Consider the following 18147-nt stretch of genomic DNA (forward strand, 5'->3'; position numbering starts at 1 on the left):
ACTAAGTTGTAGGGCTTTACTAAGTAGCTAAGACTGACCATGAACCTACGAGTGTCCTGTCTCAGCCTCCTAAGTACTGACATTACAAACATGTACCACGTCTAGCTGGCTTTATAATTTAAATAAATAAATAAATTATTATTTTTTATTTCTGTTATTTTTGTGGAACTGGGGATGGAACCCAGGGGCATTCTACCTCTGAGCTATACTACCAGCCTTATTTTTTAGTCTTTATTTTGAAACAGGGTCTCACTAAGTTGCAAAGAGCCTCAATGAGTAGCTGAGGCTAGCTGTGAACCTGAGATCCTCCTGACTTAGCCTCCTAAGTACTGGGATTACAAGCATGTACCACCACACCCAGCTTATATTATTCTTATACATGTGCAATAAAAGTAAGAATTTCTAAATGAATCAAGATCAAAGAAGCTAATAACTTCACGAGACATTTTAGGTCAGATTAAGTGTGCCTTCAAAGCACACTTTTTAAACAACATATAACAAGATACTTCAGTATGAATGGAATATAAATTGCATAGAAGACTTTATAATAGCTAACGTAAATTTGATTTTATAAGACCAATAGTACTGCTATAGTACCATCGTAACCTATATTAAATAAGAAAAAATGATCAATGTATATTCTTAGCTTTCTGTTTTTAAGGTGACTTATAAAACTCAAAGGTAGAAATAATTTTAAGGTAAATATAGTATTAAGTTAATAATTAACAATGTTTAGGGGGAATACTTAGAATGGATCTTAGAGCCCATAATAAAATATTACCAGTCCTGAACACATGATAAACATTATATGATTAAGGCTGCCTTAGAAATAAAAGAACTTCAAGATTTACATTTTTATGATAATTTCAAGATGTTAATTTTTTAAATGTAAGGTTTCATTCTTGTTAAAAACATTAAAAATAATAAATATTTATAAAATTTAGAAAAGCTAAAAGGAGACAAAACACACCAACAGTCTCTTACTGAAAGATTTCATTTTGATATTTTTTTATAGACATGCAAAAGTTTTCCTTATGAAATCATGAACATATGACTGTTTCATGTAGGTTTTCTGGGGGAAATTTTAAAGCATTCATAAACCGTTTGAGTCATTGCAGAAGCAGGCATCAAATGACATATATTTGCTAGCATATGATTCTTCTTAGGACCAGGTATCTATACCTCTGAGCTAGACCTCCAGCCCAATTTTATTATTTATTTTAAAACAGGGTCTCATTATGTTGCAGAAACTGCTCTTGTATTTGTGATCCTCCTGTCTCATCCCTTTCTGAATTCTTAATTTTGACTCCACTCTTAGTGGACTATAGAACCTGAAATAATTATTTTCAATAATGGTACATGGGCAGTATATTCTCCTTTTACAGATGAAAGAAACATTTTTTGAATATGAAATTCAAACATGCAAACACTGCAGAATTTAGTACCCATGAAGCTCTCTTGAAAAAAAAAATGCATTAAGAAAATTCAGTCAAAACAGAAAACAATCAAACTAATTCCAGACTGGAAACACCAGGGCTAAGAAAATTGGTATGAAACATTCAATCTCTTTAATAATTGGAACCAAGATCTAAACCCAAAAGCTGAGGGAGATTATGGTTCCAAAAAAGAATATAATATGCATTTACCTTGAATAAATAAAAATAAAGCCAGCAACACCAGGAGGCATGGAAGTGGAGATATATTACTCTTATTTCATAAAAGAAACTGACTGGAAATATATAAAATTGAAAACTTCAATTAGAAAGCAACAGTATGGCTTTGACAACATTTGAGTGGTTTTCAAAATCTCTTTTCTTTTTAAAGGGGTCATTTGGGATGCACAATTTTTTACGATGAAGTTTCATTGTCTTCTTATAGATTTAAGTAAACCTAAATCTAATATATGTTGTTTACAAAGAACTCATAAAGTGTAATCTCATTCTTATAAAAAGTTTTGTCCGTTAACACATCTACCACTCCTCTTCCTTCCATCCCCATTCATGCTTTCCTCTGTTCACAACACACGTAGTGAGAAATATGGAATATGTTCATCTAGGGTGACAGCAGTTGTTTCTTACTAAATTACTGCTCTCTTCTTACTTTCCTGTATTTTTGAGTTTTAAATAATGAGTAAGTTTTCCTTTCATAAGAATAAACCTAGTAGTCTAAAAATAAAGACATAGGAGTTAATCTACAATAAAGAGGAAAACAGACCCATGGTAGGAATTGCTAGTTGCCAATCTCTTCTTTCTCCCTATTTACAGACCTACTTGAGTACTGGGCAGCAATGTGTTCAGTTAGACATGCCTGACCCCTCAAACTCTGTGCAACCAGGGATGGTCACAAGATCAAAGTTTTGGCCAATAACATGGAAGCTAGTTTCCTACCTAGGGCTTATAGGAAAAAGTGATTACTTTCCTGATTAAGAGGCTAAAAACTGGGTTCCCATCTACCTTTCACTATACCTCAAGAACAGTGCTTGAACCTTTCACTATACCTCAAGGACGGTGCTTGTAGGCTAAATATTCATTTTATAAAATGAAGAAAGAGGTCACATCCTATTGATTTTGCCCAAGGAAAAGAAAGACCTGATTCCTTGCACATCTGTACCAGTTCTAAACTATCTCTGGACTATTACATGAAAATGGAACACAGAGTTAAGCCCCAGAAATTGGGCTTTTTAATACAAATTTTAGTAATGTGTTTTATTTTTATTCTGGGAGTCACAGATGCTATAAATATTTGAAATATGGGAAAAGTAAGTTTAGGAATGTTACTTCGCTTTACTCATAAAAACATTGTTGCCTTTATCTACTTTTCCTTTGTTTCTCTTCCCCTCTAAAATCATTTCTTCATTCTTGGTGAGTTCAGTATTTTCATAGATCTCAGCCCCTCAGCTCTGTCTCCTTGAAGTTCTCTCCACCTCAGCTGCTCAATTCCACCGGCACAGTCCAGGGCTTTCCTTTACCATTAATGCAGCCACTTCCTAACTTCAGCCTCAGGAACCTCTGGACAGCTATTTTACATCTTCTCGCCCAAAACCTCCAAGTCCTCTTCCCCATCCTCACTTCCGTCTACTGATACTGCTTTTTGTTTCTTACAGAAAACAGAAGAAACTGGAAGAAAGCACCTATGTTCTTTCCACATCTACCTACCTACCAGCTCATATTCTCCCTTCATGTCTGCCTCCTCCAGTTTCAAGAAGGTCGAAACTACCCATGTTCCAACCTGACACCTATCCCTTCACTGTGCACCCTACAGCTCTTCTCAAGGATATTGCTCTGGCAATTATTCCTCTACTATTTTGTCAATTCTGAATCTCTCTTAATAGCATACAAATATGCAGTTTTCTCCATTAAAACAAAGCAAAGCAAAAAGCTTCTCCTGATCCCATATCCCCAGTTAACTACTGCCCCATTTTTTGACCGCTTTTTACAACTGTCCTCCAGGGTATTCTATTACTCAAAAGCATTCTTCCTATCCCATTCTACCATGTTCAATTTGCCTTTCATAGTCACCTCTACATGGAAACTGTACTTCTACTTTATTGATGACTTCCTGATGGCTAACCTGTTCTCAGGTCCATTCTATGCTCTCCCTTTATTGATGAGTCAGCAGCAGATGACAGAGCAGTCCTCTCAACACACTTTCTTCATTTGGTCCCATGGTTCTACATGCTGTCAGGTTTCCTCCAGCCTCACTTTGCCCTCTTGCAGGTTCCTCCTCTTTAGTCTGACCTGGAAATATTAGCATGCCTGGGCCTCCAGCCTTTGGTTGCTTTTCCCCCTCTATTGATCTCACTCTTAGGGAGTATCTTTTTTTTTTTTCCTTTTTCTTGGTTCCAGGGATGGAACCCAGGGTATGTGACCTCCAAGTTACACCCGCTGCCCTATTTTTTAATCTTTATTTTGAAAAAGGGTCTCACTAAGTTGTGGAGAGCCTCACTAAGTAGCTGAGGCTATCTGCGAACCATGATCCTCCAGTCTCAGCCTCCCGAATGCTGGGATTATGAGCATGTGCCACTATGCCCGGCTTTCAGGGAGTTTCTTAACTTGAAAAAAATAATAGTTTCAACAACTCCCAAATGACACCTACAGTCCATACCTCCCTCTCGAACTCCAAACTTTTATATCTGTCTCCTTGTCATCTCCACTTACACATCAAACAGGCATCTCAAAATTATTGCAGGTTTGTGGCCAGCCTCAGCTACCCAGTGAAGCCCTCTGAAACTTTGAACCCATTTCAAAGAAAAGAACAAAATATAGGACTGGGGGTGTAGCTCAGAAGTAGAGCTACACCTGGATTCAATTCCCGGTTCTAAAAAAAAAAAAATCTCAGCTGGGCATGGTGGTGCACCTGGGGAGGCTGAAATAGGAGGATCAGGGGTTTGAGGCCAGCTTCAGTGACTCTGAGATACTTAACAACATCAGGACCATATTTAAAAAATAAAACAAAGTAAAATAAAATAAATAGGGCTGGGGAGGTTAGAGGTAAAATGCCCCTGAGTTTAATTCCTAGTACTAAAAAAAAAAAAAAAAAATCTTAAAAACTGAAACTCCTGATCTCCCTTCCTGCCCCAAATCTACTCTGCCATAACGTTTCGCATCCTAGGGGACAGTAACTCCATCCTTCCAGTTGCTTGGGTCCAAACATTTAGCAACCTCCAAAACAGTTCTTCAGAATTTTGGTGCTATCCTTATCCAACCACTTTTCATCACCTCCACTGTAGCTACCCCGGTCAACTCCTGTTGCCTGCTTTAAATTGCATCCTCCAGAAAAGAAACATAGACCTTTAAGATTAATTATCCTCTATGAAAACAAAGTAAAATAATGTACTACTGACACAGAATTCTACTTTGAAAAGAGAATACTATTACCTTTTTTCCTAGCTTGATTTGAGGATGGAATGGATCTCAAATTTTTGCTTTTCACAACTTCTTTTGGTGTTTTCTTTTCAATGGTAGAAAACAACTTGAGTGGTATACTGGGTTTGTCATAGCCTGAGCTCCTAACTGATGCATATAATCCACTGTGGGGTTTTCTTTTAAGCAAAGGAGGTGCACTTCTGGCCTTCTTGTATGGTACCTGTTTACCAATTTCTGCCCCTTCTTCTATAGAACTGAGTTGAGATCTGAAAGTCTGCATACAACAAATGCAAACTCTTTAATATCTAAATCAAATTCAATTATTGTTACTAATGAAGATTTAAAAGATGGCAAAAGAAATTATCAAATAATGCAGTTTGCAAAAAGATAAACTATTACAGTTAAAGTAATTCATCAGAATTTTAGCATACCTTCAAAATCATCCTTAAAATAGTTATGCAAATTATTAAAGCAAAATAAGATTGCCAGAAAGCAAGACATATGATTACTAGAATGAACAGAGAACAAAGAACTGGAGATGATTTATAGAATACATAATTTATACTTGTAAAATACTGGGACCATGGAAAGTGTACAGCAAAGATTTTTAAAAAATAGAGAAAAAAAGAGGCCAGGCATGGTGGTGCACACTTGTAATCTCAGCATTTGGGAGGTGGAGACCAGAGGATCGTGGTTCGTGGACAGCCTCAGCTACTTAGTGAGGCCCTTCACAACTCAGTGAGAAATAAAAAAGACTAAAAAATAGGACTGAGGGTGTAACTCAGAGGTAGAATGTCCCTGGGTTCCATCCCCAGTACAAAAAGAAAAAGAAAAGAGGAATAGTGAAATGGAAGTTTCTTCTCTAAACTTTCATTTATAAAGTTCATAAAATATCAACTTACCTATAGTGCAAACTACTGGAAAGACTTAACAATGAAAATTACAATTATGAATATATTTATTTTATTAAACTATTCAAATTATGGACTATATGTACTTAAAAAAAGAAAAAGAAGTAAAAGTGTAAAGAATAAAAACTACTGTTAATAGTGGTGTTTTTTATTTTTTTGAAAAGAAAGCTAATGTTATAGTGTTATTTTTTTTAATTTGGGAGATGGAGAGTGTGATAATAAATATCATTCCCATATATCCAGGATTGACTGTGAAGGTTAGTATGTAATCAATCTCATTAGTTTAAGTAGCACTTTAAATTGTATAATACTGGGATCAAACATGGGTGCTCTCTACCACTGAGCTATATCTCTAACCCTATTTTAGATTTTGAAACAGAAGCAAAGTCTTGCTAAGTTGGAAAGTGGTTTCAAGTTTTTTTTTTCCCCCTGGTACGGGGATGAAACCCAGGGGCATTTGACCTCTGAGCCACACTCCCAACCCTATTTTTTATTCTTTATTTTGAAACAGAGTCTCACTGAATTCCAAAGGGTCTCACAAACTAGTAGCTGAGGCTGTTTTCGAACTGCGATCTTCTCGTCTCAGCCTCCCAAATGCTGGGATTACAAGTGTGCACAACCATGCCTGGCTTGGTTTCAAGTTTTTTATTCTTCTGCCTCAGCCCTCCTAGTCACTGGGATTATAGGTGTGTGCCACCATGCCAGGTCAGCCTATACTTATTTATGGTACTTATATGCTTTATATAACTTAATTTTTAATATAGTAAATCAATATAGATTATAATTACCTTATTAATCTTGTCATCCTGAGGTAATAATGAAGGATTAACAGATAGTTTTTTCTTCAAAATATCAAGGTACATTTTATCAGCATGTTCTTCCACAGCAGTTACTGTTGGACAGCTATTTTCCATGCTCTCATTTGCAGTCTTTTGTAAAATAACATTTTCATCACTTTTGTTAAAAAATTGGCTCATATGTCTTGGGTCTTGAGACATAACATTTGCATTCATCTTAAGGGGTAAAGAGTCAACATATTCAGTTTCCTTATTATCAGCCACTTTAGAGCTAAAAAAAAGAGGACACATAATAAATTCCATGTAATGATTCTTTAAGTGTCAATTATACTCACATATAAACACTATATATAAGTTCCATATGTTTATTCAAATTGTTAAAGTTAAATACTCCGTTTAGAATTCCAGTTAACACAAGATGCTCACCTAGTATTACCTAACTGCTTTTAATTTCAGTTAATTTAATGCAGTATAAGGAATTATGCAGCATAATATATGTGTGACTCTGGGGCCTACTTTAAAGAAAGGCCAAACCAAACAAGACTGAGATTGCTTTTATGTAAAAAAAGTAAAATATAAATTTATAAATGAACTTTGTTTAATATATCTTTTGTCCATAATTTCTTAGGTCAACATGCATTTGAAGCAGAAAAAAACATTTTACACATTTCTGGAAGAAACCAAAGTAATTACAATTTATGTTAAGATAGTATGAATACTAAAATGTATAAATATAATTATAGTAAAGATAAAGCAAGATGGAGATGCAAGATGGCAGCGGGCACAGTTGCCACTGCGACGATAGCTGGCAGTTGTCAAATAGGATATGTATTCCTCTGAGAAACCCCGGACATCAGATTTTGGTTTAATATCTGATTTTGACAACATATAGAGACATTTATACCCATGACTTCCTACCTAAAATATAAGAGGGAAGAGACAGACCTAGATGGCGGAGATGGTGGTGGCCAGTATTCAAGAGGTAGATAAATCCAATCCAACCTGCCTTTAACTGTTGGAGAACCCTCCCTCCTCCCCCGCAAAAAGACTGCTCCTGCCCCACATGCTCAGGAATTCTGGACAACATACTATGTAAGAAAAATGCTCGGGAAGAGGGGCAACATGGTGGTGGCAGTCAGTACTGGGGAGAGGCAGGTAGATTCATTCTAATCCACCCTGAACTTTTGAGGAAATCTCCCAAAAGTAGATTGCACCTGCCCCACATGCTCAGGAACTCTGGACAACATACTATGTAATAAAAATATTCAGGGCACATCAGATGTAGCCCTGCATAGTTGGGTCAGCCGGTGCTACACATCCCAGGAGCCAAGGGCGCTCCTGGCTGCCTTGCTCCTATGCACAGCCCTGGGGCAGGTGTGCTCAGAGCAGCAGAACCCGCTCTCCATGGTGAAGCTGTGAGCCTCCACTCTTGGCAGGGAGATAACAAACATTGCTACTAAGTACATGGGCCCCCAACTCCTGCAAAAGACATGCATTGTTTTCTTTTATTAAAAAATATTGAAGAGGGAGGAAGATGGCAGCGAAGGCTACAGCTGCAGCAGTGACCACAGGCAGAGCAGTGTAGGTTGGCAGTAGCTGAATAGGACCTGCATCCCTCTGAGAAACCCTGAACAACAGATTTTGATTTAACAGCTGATTGGGACAACACACAGAAACATTTCTAGTCATGACTTCCTATCTGAAATATAGGAGAGGAAAATGGCGGAATTAGAGGCAAGACGGCAGCTTGACGCCTGCCACTGCAAGAAAAGTAATTTTTGGAGAGATATCCCAGAAAATATTAGAAAGCAGACTACTCCTGCCACACATGCACAAGAATACTTAACAACAACATACTCTAGGAGAGACCAAGAAGGCGATGGTGGCAGCCAGTATTCAAGAGAAGCAGACAGATCCAACCAAACCCATCTTGAACTTTTAAAGAAATCTCCCTAAAAGTAGACTGTTCCTGTGCCACATGCCAGGAACTCTGGACAACATACTATGTAAGACAAAGTTTCGCGGATATGGATCAAAATGGTGGCAGTGGCGGCAGCCAGAATTCGGGAGAGGTAGACAGTTTCAAATCCAATCCACCTTGATTTTTGAAGAAATCTACCCAAAAGTAGATTGCTCCCACTGCACATGTGCAGGAATTCTGGACAATATACTATGTAAGAAAAATATCTGGGGCAAGTCGCAGGGAGCTCTGCCCAGATTGCTGGGCCGGCTTGTGGCGCTGGATGTCCCGGGAGACCTCAGCTCATGGCCACCGCATTCATCTGTGCTGCACTGGGGGCCAGGGTGTGCTTGGAGCAGTGGATCCCACTCTACATGGTGAGGCTGCGAGCCTCCACTTTCAGTTGGGAGATAAAATCCATGGTTGAGGCTGGGTCTGTAGCCAGCGAGGCCAGGCCCAGAGCCTGCCTGGGGCGAGGCTGGGTCTGGAGCCAGTGAGGATGGGCCCAGAGCCTTTTGCGCGGCAGGCCTGGAACTGGGGCCTGCTCCACAGCAAAGGGCCAGTGGGTTTCTTCAACTGTGTGGCCAGGAAGCACTAGAAGCTGCTGCTGCCTCACCTAATCTCTCAGCAGATTTCCAGAACCAAGTGACCTCTATTAGAAAAAATTGGTTGTGAGTGGATCATCCTGTCAAAGTTACTCACCTTCTGGCTTTCAGGTTTTTAGTAAGTGGGAATAAGTGTGGAGAAATAGAAGCTCTAATACATTGTTGGTGGGATTGCAAGTTGGTGCAACCACTTTGGAGAACAGTACAGAAGATCCTCAGAAGAAGGAATACGAACTTACCATAGGATCCGGCAATACCACCTCTGGGTATCTACCAAAAAGAATGAAAACCAAAATACCAAACGAAAGCATGAACAATCATGTTCATAGCTGCATAGTTCACCATTGCCAAACTGCAGAACCAGCCAAGATGTCCTTTAACAAATGAGTGGATTTCAAAACTATGGGATATATAAACAATGGAATTTTGCCCAGCCATAAGGGAGAACAAAATTACAGCATTTTACAGTGAAATGTCACACAAAAAAGAGGAAATCAGATGCTTTTCTTAATGTGCAAAATATTAGGGAGAAATTGGTAACAGGAGGAACTCTAGATAAAGAAGGGTCCCTACAGAGAAGCAATTAAGTTCTTATCTGAGTGGATAAGAGGGATGATAAGGGAAACTCTTTAAAGCACATGATGTACTTAAACATATCAAAGTCAATCAGGAAGCCAAGCATGGGTAGGAGGGAGAGGGAGGGAAAGGGATTAGAGATTGGGTAGGGCCTGATTGGGTGATATGTACATGTATTATCTCCACAAATTTTTTATCCCATTGAGATGTATGACTACAATGCACCAATAAAAATTTATAAAAAAAAAAGATAAAGCAAAACAAAAAATAGGATTTTAAAATAAAATCATTTCTGTGGTTTAAGCTATTTAAACAAAATCAAAGTATAGATAATTAGATATTAGAAATCTAATTACCTGAAATGCTAGTTTACTTACAGTGCAAAAATTCCTTAAGGGAATATCTTAAATTTGGTTAAACACCGCAAACTACAGGGACTCCAAAAATATGAGAACTCCTTTTCTCAAATTTTTAATCATGGTCAATTAAGTCATTTAATTTTATAACATATAAAATAAAATTTAGAAAGTTTACAAGGCTGCCATTTTCATATTATGTAGATTGGTTTCTTTCTAACTGCTAGATATTTCTAAAGTAGTTGGAATCACTGAAAAATGTAATGGCTCTTTCCTTCTTTACAGCAGCAAAACCTGACTAGATGTGAACCAAAACTGTTGCGTGTTCTTACAGGGTATCAACTAAACTCTATTTTCTTGCCATCCTGCATCTGGATGGGGCCATTTTCCAGTTCTTGCCTTTGGAATGTGATTGCCATAATGACAAGAACTCAACATACTTGCTTAATGATCAGGTTGTAGGTACAGAAAACTGACGGCAGAGCTGGAGTGATGGCAACCTATGTTCTACAGTGGAAAACACCTGCTAAACTATACCTACAATAGCTTATAAGGCACACCATATACTCACTGAATCTGAAGGGCTAAGAGAAATGGCTGGAGAGAATAGTGTTAACAAATGCTAGATAATATTGGCTGCTTTCAACAATATATTAACCACCACCCCCAAATAAAAACAGATGAATTCAGAACAGAAAGTAGAACTGAAAAGGAATGGAAAAGAGTCTAGAAACTCAGGGCTCATTGAGCTCAGTTTCTGTGTCTAGACCCAAACAATAAGATTCAGCCTGAAAAAAATGCTATGAGAAACAACTTTAGGTTACTGGAGCATGAAACTGATTAGAATCAGATCAGAAGGCAAATAAATTTCAAAAAGCCCATAATCTTGTTTAAGATAAGACAAAACAAAAATACAAAAAGCCAGCAATGGGGAGGATTAAAAATACTCACTGGCAGGAGGTAGACAGAAAAAGAAATGTATCCCCCAAGACAGACATACCTTCCCCACAAAACCTGCTTTGATTGTAACCAATGGTGATAACATACATGACATATCCTCCAAGAACCAAGGTCTATATAGTATACTTGTAAAGTTGTTCTTTTTTACAAGTAGAGTAATAGCCTAATTAAGAAAAAATTTTCATCTCCTTGGGAGGGGTCTTTGGCTCATGCTTGTAATCCCAGAGCTCAGGAGGCTAAGACAAGAGGATCACACAGGTTCAAAGCCAGCCTCAGCTACTTAGTGAGGCTCTCAGCAACTTAGTGAGTCCTTGTTTCTAAATAAAGTATAAAATAGAACTGGGAGTATAGCTCAGAGGTAGAAAAGTCCCTGGGTTCCACCCCTAGTACCACCAAAAAAAAAAAAAATAAAAAAATAAAATGTCACTCCAGTGTTCTCAAAGATGTGACACTGGTTGTACTATTTTCTGCATACTTTCCCAACTAAATGGGAATATTTGTTGCAGTTCCACCATTATATATGAGGTGGGGTAAGTAAGTATACAACTTCTTTTTTTGATTCATTCATTGATAGGTAATGCAGAACCAAACCTTAACCTGGTAGAGAGGACTGTGCTTCATGGTGGAAATCTTGGCTCTTTAGATGGAGATAGTCCTGATAGGGATTTTGGGCTGTCTACTTTGGGGAGATTAGTAGGTCTGTGCATGAAGAAGAGTAAAATGGATATCTGATCATTAAAAGAGGATATTTCAGCCGAGACTGGCTAGACATTTACTAACCCAATTTGCTTTTCTTTCTGGGCACACAAGCAAACCACATTTCCTAGTTCCTGGGACTAGTTAGCTAGCTAGATACACTAGAATGCAAGCTGAAGTGATGTGGAACTTCTGTGTGGAAACAGTTAAAAGAAAACCCTTCTCTTTCTTTCCTTATTGAATGGTTGGATGGTGCCTTAAAACTGCACACTGATAACAGAAGTATCCTGGGTCACTAAATGACTGTGTGACTGTGTGGAGCAGAGCTCTGTCCCAATTCGTGACCCACATGGAATGGTAATGTGAACAAGAAATAAATTTTTTATATTAAGCTACTAGAATTTCAAAGATTTTCTATCATCGAAGCTAGTATTACTTATTTGACAGCTTACTAAACTTTGTTTAGGGAAGTATACTAAAGGTCCTGTTATTGACATTTATGTAATTTTTGCTATGCATTTCATACTTGTTTCCAACTTTTTTATTTTTGGTGGTATTGGGGATGGAACCCTTCTACCTCCGGGCTACACTCCCAGACCTATTTTATATAATTTTTTTTATTTGGAAACAGGGTCTCTTAAGCCAGCAAGGCCTGCTTCGAACCTGCGAAGATCCTCCTGTCTCCGCCTCCCAAGTGTGGGGATTACAAGCATGTGCCACCACACCCGGCTTGTTTCCAGCTTTCAAATACAAATACAAAAATCTATGCTTTAGAATTTATATGACTAAAATAGCTGTACCTATAATAACAAAGACACAAGCTATATAAGAAAATCTCTTTGGTAACACTAAAGTATCCCCAACAGCAATGAAGAATGAGCAGTCTCCCCACTAAAAATACTACCTAGCATTAAAGATCAGTGAAAGAATACTAGATTCAGCATTCAATTGGATGGATTTCAATATAAGCTTCTCTGTACCATTTTCTTTCAACTAGCATAAATGTGGAAACAAGGCAAAAAAAATCACTGCAAGTGGGTTTACATGATAAGAATGTAGCACAAGGGGCTCAAAATATGCCTGCTGAAAACACAAATGAGCAAATGACTAGAAGAAAGGATGACAGGCTGTATCATGAAAATATCTCCTGGAGTCAAAGCTCTGTCAATACATGTGGTCCTCTGAGTTCCCTGGCTATAGTCATATGGCCTTAGGTAAGTTATTAGCCTAAATATACCTCACTTTTTAAATCTATGAAATAGAGATAATGATAGACTAAACCCATGGAGCTACTGAAGGCTTAAATGAAATAATGTATGTAAAGAACTCTGCATAGTACCTCTACATAGTGAACTTGTGAGAAATGTTACCTATTATCACCTCCCTCTCGTTCTTATAAGAGTTCCAACTACCAAATTTGATTTAATCCAGTCATCATTTGAATGATGAAGAGAAAGATGTCTTTCTTTCATGTTATGAGGACCATGAAAGAGATGGAATATGACACTGTAAGTGCTATATAAATGCAAAGTTGTCTATGACAAGGTTACTGTGATGTGCTACCTATGAAAAAGAATGACAGTGGGTTGCACACACTTTCAACTAAGCTGCACTAAAGCTGGAGATTGTTTATGAAGCCCATTTTTCCACAGAACTCACCCTGTGAGATGATGGCCACACTCTGATTAAGTCAAAATTACTGGTTTATAAAGAAGCAAATCTATGATTCATATAAAGAATAAAATTCATTTTCCTCATCATCAATCAACTTCCCGGTGCTATTTAAAGTTGAAGAGATTGTATTTTTTAGTGAAACGCTTTAGGACTAATGAATAGTAGCAATTTTTTTGTAGCAATAAAATTTTGATGAATCAGTTGAGTGAGAATGAATATACAATGAGAGTACTCACTCACAGATAGATGCATACATGCTGCTATCAGCCATTAGTCATTCATTAGGAATAATTACATGGAAAAAATGTAAAAGCTTTTAATGACAAAACAATAAACAATAAGCAAACTAGCAGACCCACATACACATTTCAAAAAGATCATACCTGAGAGGTTGTAAATTAAGGCCAGTGATCCCAAAGGAATCTATTCTGATAGGTTTCATCAGCTCTTCTACTGTGGGTAGATCTGAAGGGAAAAAGTTAAAAAGGGAAATAAAATGTTACATAATTGCTTAATTTACATGCTCAATATCACCAAAACTGTATTTTCTAAGAGATATAGTTAACAAAATGGCATGTAAAATAAACCTAGCTTCCCATCATAAACTTGCATGTGCCAGGAAAGACTCCTTTGAAATTTATCAAATATGTGAAATATATATTAAAAACATATCTCAATGTTAATATCAAATATATATTTGTAATCACACCTACATTTACTAAGTATGTATGTATTTGATCTCTAATAAGAAACTTTAATATATATACAAAGAGTAAAAAATGTCAACTTAATTGATTCTTATTTGCTCAAGGCATACTAGAAAAGAACTAAAATTTGTTATGTTTGGTTCTAACATTTTAGTTAAACAAATGATTCCTAGGTTTCATGTGAACAAACCCTTTAAGTTCCGAGACTGAGAAACAACCACCATAGCAAATTGTACTTAAACTACACTGGAAAATGCTTAGAGAGGGTCTAAAGAAGTTGAAAGTTTTATCTATTAATCTAGCTAGCTGTCAGCTTTTACCAGATTCAGTTGTAGAGAAGTTTTTTGAAGACTCTTCATTTTCTTGAGGATGATCTTTCACTGAGCTTTGGGTATTTTCTGTGGAGTTACTCTCAATTCTTTGTTCATTTGCATCTCCCAAAGAATGAGCTATATGATGATAAGCCTGATGTAGGGCTTCAATGTCACTGTTGCTTTGTCCACAAGAAACACCTATTGAAATAAATAAAATCCCTGGGTATAATTACAATGTAAAGCATTGGGAATATAAAACCTTAATATCATTCCTTAATCTGTTAGGAACGGTGAACAAGGCTGAAAAACAATAGCAAAACTATAAAACCTGAGTAAAGTAGAAACCTAGGTAATTCATGGCCATAGCCTATCAGTATGAAATTATAATAGGCTCAGTAACTCTTTTTAACAAGTTGAGATGTGCAACTATAAAATTTAACCATACTAGTTTTTGCCCTCTCTTCCTAAATCCTTAATGAACCTCTATGCACCAGATAAAACTATTCTTAAAGTTCCCAAACTGGCATATTCCTTTGCAGAATTCTACCTTTTCTTTATTGCTACCACTCTCTGCTGTCCTGTACCATCTTGTAGTCTGTACATTTTTAACTGCAATTCACTCCTCTCACCTGGAACCTACAATCTAATATCTTGTTAAAATCGCCGTATTCCAAAGCAATTTTCTAATGACCAAATCCATCCATCATTAGTTCTTTTTAACTATTTCTTTTGCATCCTTTCTTCTCCTTGTTATTTAATTAATTAGTTAATTTATTTATTTTTGGTGGTACTAGGGTTCCTGGAAACCCTTCTACCTCCAGGTTACACTCCCAGACCTATTTTTTATTTGGAAAAAGGGTCTCTTAAGCCAGCACGGCTGGCTTCGAACCTGCGTGATCCTCCTGTCTCCGCCTCCCAAGCTTGTAAGCGTGTGCCACCACACCCAGCCTTTCCCTTGTTATTCTCCAATGGTTGCTTTGCCATTTCTTATGGTCAATGGGTTATCCTGGGGTGGGAGGGGTGTCACTCTTTAGCCCCCCCCCTTTTTTTAACCCTCTCATTTTTTTCTAATCTTATTTCATCAAAACCCTTAACTTGATCATTCATATGCTTATCACTCCCAAATCTACGTCTTTTGTCCTTATTTATTTTTTGAATAGCAAACTCTTAGTAGAAATTTAGGTTGTACTGTATGCAAACACATGCAATGTAGTCAAAGTTAAATTCGTTGTATTTCTCACCAAAACTTTTTCTGCCAGTATTTCCTATTTTATCTGATGGCATCACTAATTAGTCACCTAAAATGTCATCATCAACTCTTCTTTCACTCTTAGCTTTCTCCTTCCAGAGCTGATAAATGACAATGATGATCTGATATTTATGAGTATTTTCTTAATCATTTTGTAACTTTCATTCCAAATAGAATTTTTAAAACTAAAGTCATAGAAGAATGGAGAAAAAAAGAAGAGAAATAGAGAAACTATTCTCCTCTTCCCTTGATATTTATGGGTAACCAATAAAATAGTATATAAAGCCTGATTTTCTTCTTATATACACTGTAAACTGTAATGTAGAACTCTTGAGGGGCTATTTTCAACTGTAATCACAAGAGGCAGCTGAGTGCTACATACGACTGTACAAGAATGCCTTCCAATGAGATTTTTTTCTAGCTAATCCTTCAAGTCACCAAGGCTATTTAGAGCACATACAATTAACAACAAAGATGCTAAAGTAAACTAAAAGACCAAAAAGTGGAGAATAGTTTTAGAGAAAAATCCTAACAGTTGACGGCAGGAATTTTCTAAGAGGATATGAGGAAAAAGTGAGCCCAATTTTCCCTCAAAACCACCAGCCAGACTCAGAGCAGCATGACTGAAAAAATAATTTTTATGATAAAAGGCATAGGTAAAATTTTAGTTCCTTTATAGAAATATCAGGACACTTAAGTATCTTATGACTTCAGTAGTAAATAGTATAGAGATACTGAATGTTCACACCTACTTTAATAGGTGTAAGGTGTCAGAAAGAAGAACTGCCTTTAAAGTAACAAAAGAACATGCAGAAAATAAAGTGACCTAAAGTTGAAAGATAAGGGATAAAGAGGTATAAGGGGCTGCTCAGAAAACAAAGCAGAAAAAAATCCCCAAGTAATATAAAAAAATAATTTCACAATAATGTAAATTAACTTTTTAAATATAATTTTGTAAAAAGGTTTTACTTGTCTTTTACATTAAAAAAGAAAGAACTCCATATAGTTATTTTATATATTACTACATGTCCAAAGCTTTGTGTACTTTTTGACTTTAGAAAGTTGAGAGTGTCAAAATGCGTTGTGGAGAGGAAAGGGCCTAGTTTCATGGAGCATTGGTGTCATCCTGTGACTGCTCCAGTGATGCAGCCACAACACAAGATGGTACTTGCCTGAGCAAAAAATGAAGATAAATAAAAGGCTGGATCTGGCTTGGTGTTAGGAAAAGTCCATTTTCATATTTACTGAACCACTTTGATATAACAAAGAATTTTATAAATGTTATTAATAAAAGACAGTCTTCAATAACATTTTACCTAAACAGTTCTGCTTATTATAGGGGAAACATGTTTCAAAATAAAGAATAAAAAATAGAGCTGGGGTTGTAGCTCAGAGGTAGAATGCTTTAGGGTTTAATCACCAGTACCAAAGGGAAAAAAAGTTCCCATTTGCAACTATTATGTGATAAATCAGGAATATTTTATATAACAAAAACAAAACATACCAACACAGTGGAAGGCTGATGGTGAAGTGAAAGTGTAACACATTTTTCATTACTTTTCCTAATTTCTTTCATTAATTTTATAGATAAATATGCTTTGTATCAACAGCATTCATTTAGTAATTATTTATTTAGAACCACACTTGGCCTATCAGCATTGTTACCATTAGCAAGTTCTGAACTTAAAAAAGTTGAATATGCTAGAAAAATATGTGATTTAATGTTCTTGTCAGTATGGTTATTTTACACATTTCCCTAGAAATGTAGTCAATTAGTCAAAAGTATTTCACATTTAGAGAATAGTCAGTCTCACAAACTCCTTCACCTGTTCCTGCCATGTCATTATCAGTCATTTCTGGTATGGCCTTTGACTTAGTTGTTGCTTTATCCTGTTCATTAAGGTTTACTTCTTCAGTAGAATCTAATGAGTCCAGCAGCACAACTGGAAGAATATAAAAGAGAAATATGAGAAATACAGAAAAAATTATTGTGGTTCCTTTGATTAAATAAGATTATTCAAACATAATGCATAAAATATTTGTAATATATAATCATATATATATATATATATATGCATTTATAATATACAGAACAAGCATGGTTTGCCTCCTATGTTCAAGAGAGTAGGACAACATCAATACACCTATCTATGATTAAATACAAGTCAAATATACATTTATATGTGAAAAAAATGGGCTGAGAAAAATAACAAAAGGTAATGTTCTCAAACATTTAAAAGTTTAAATTCAAGATAGAAAAAGGGACACATTATTGAAAAAGCTATGAACTTCAATAGAGATACTTAAAAACAGAGAGATTTATTAAGATTTATATAAAATATTAAACTAAATTCCACCAACTAAAATATATAAATACATATAATATTTACCATTGGCCAGCATGCCAGTTTTCCCTTCTTCCTAAATGAGAAGAAAATGATTATATGCTTTGAAACCAAAAATGGATAGAAATAACC

At 36.3% G+C, this 18147-nt stretch overlaps 1 protein-coding gene across 1 annotated transcript in view; it reads right to left on the bottom strand.

Moving 5' to 3' along the window:
• The window catches only part of CEP162 (centrosomal protein 162), a gene marked incomplete at both ends in the record, with an annotated part of 71880 nt that overhangs the window by 35002 nt on the left and 18731 nt on the right, over window positions 1-18147 (bottom strand). Inside the window, 6 exons of the mRNA XM_080700449.1 lie at window positions 4878-5139; window positions 6565-6844; window positions 13784-13865; window positions 14428-14619; window positions 17497-17613; window positions 18061-18091. Of these exons, the coding sequence (XP_080556575.1) occupies window positions 4878-5139; window positions 6565-6844; window positions 13784-13865; window positions 14428-14619; window positions 17497-17613; window positions 18061-18091 (964 nt within the window). The remainder of the gene's footprint in view (window positions 1-4877; window positions 5140-6564; window positions 6845-13783; window positions 13866-14427; window positions 14620-17496; window positions 17614-18060; window positions 18092-18147) is intronic.

This window comes from Muscardinus avellanarius (assembly GCF_963383645.1).
Source record: "Muscardinus avellanarius genome assembly, chromosome: 8".
Taxonomy (NCBI): Eukaryota; Metazoa; Chordata; class Mammalia; order Rodentia; family Gliridae; genus Muscardinus; species Muscardinus avellanarius.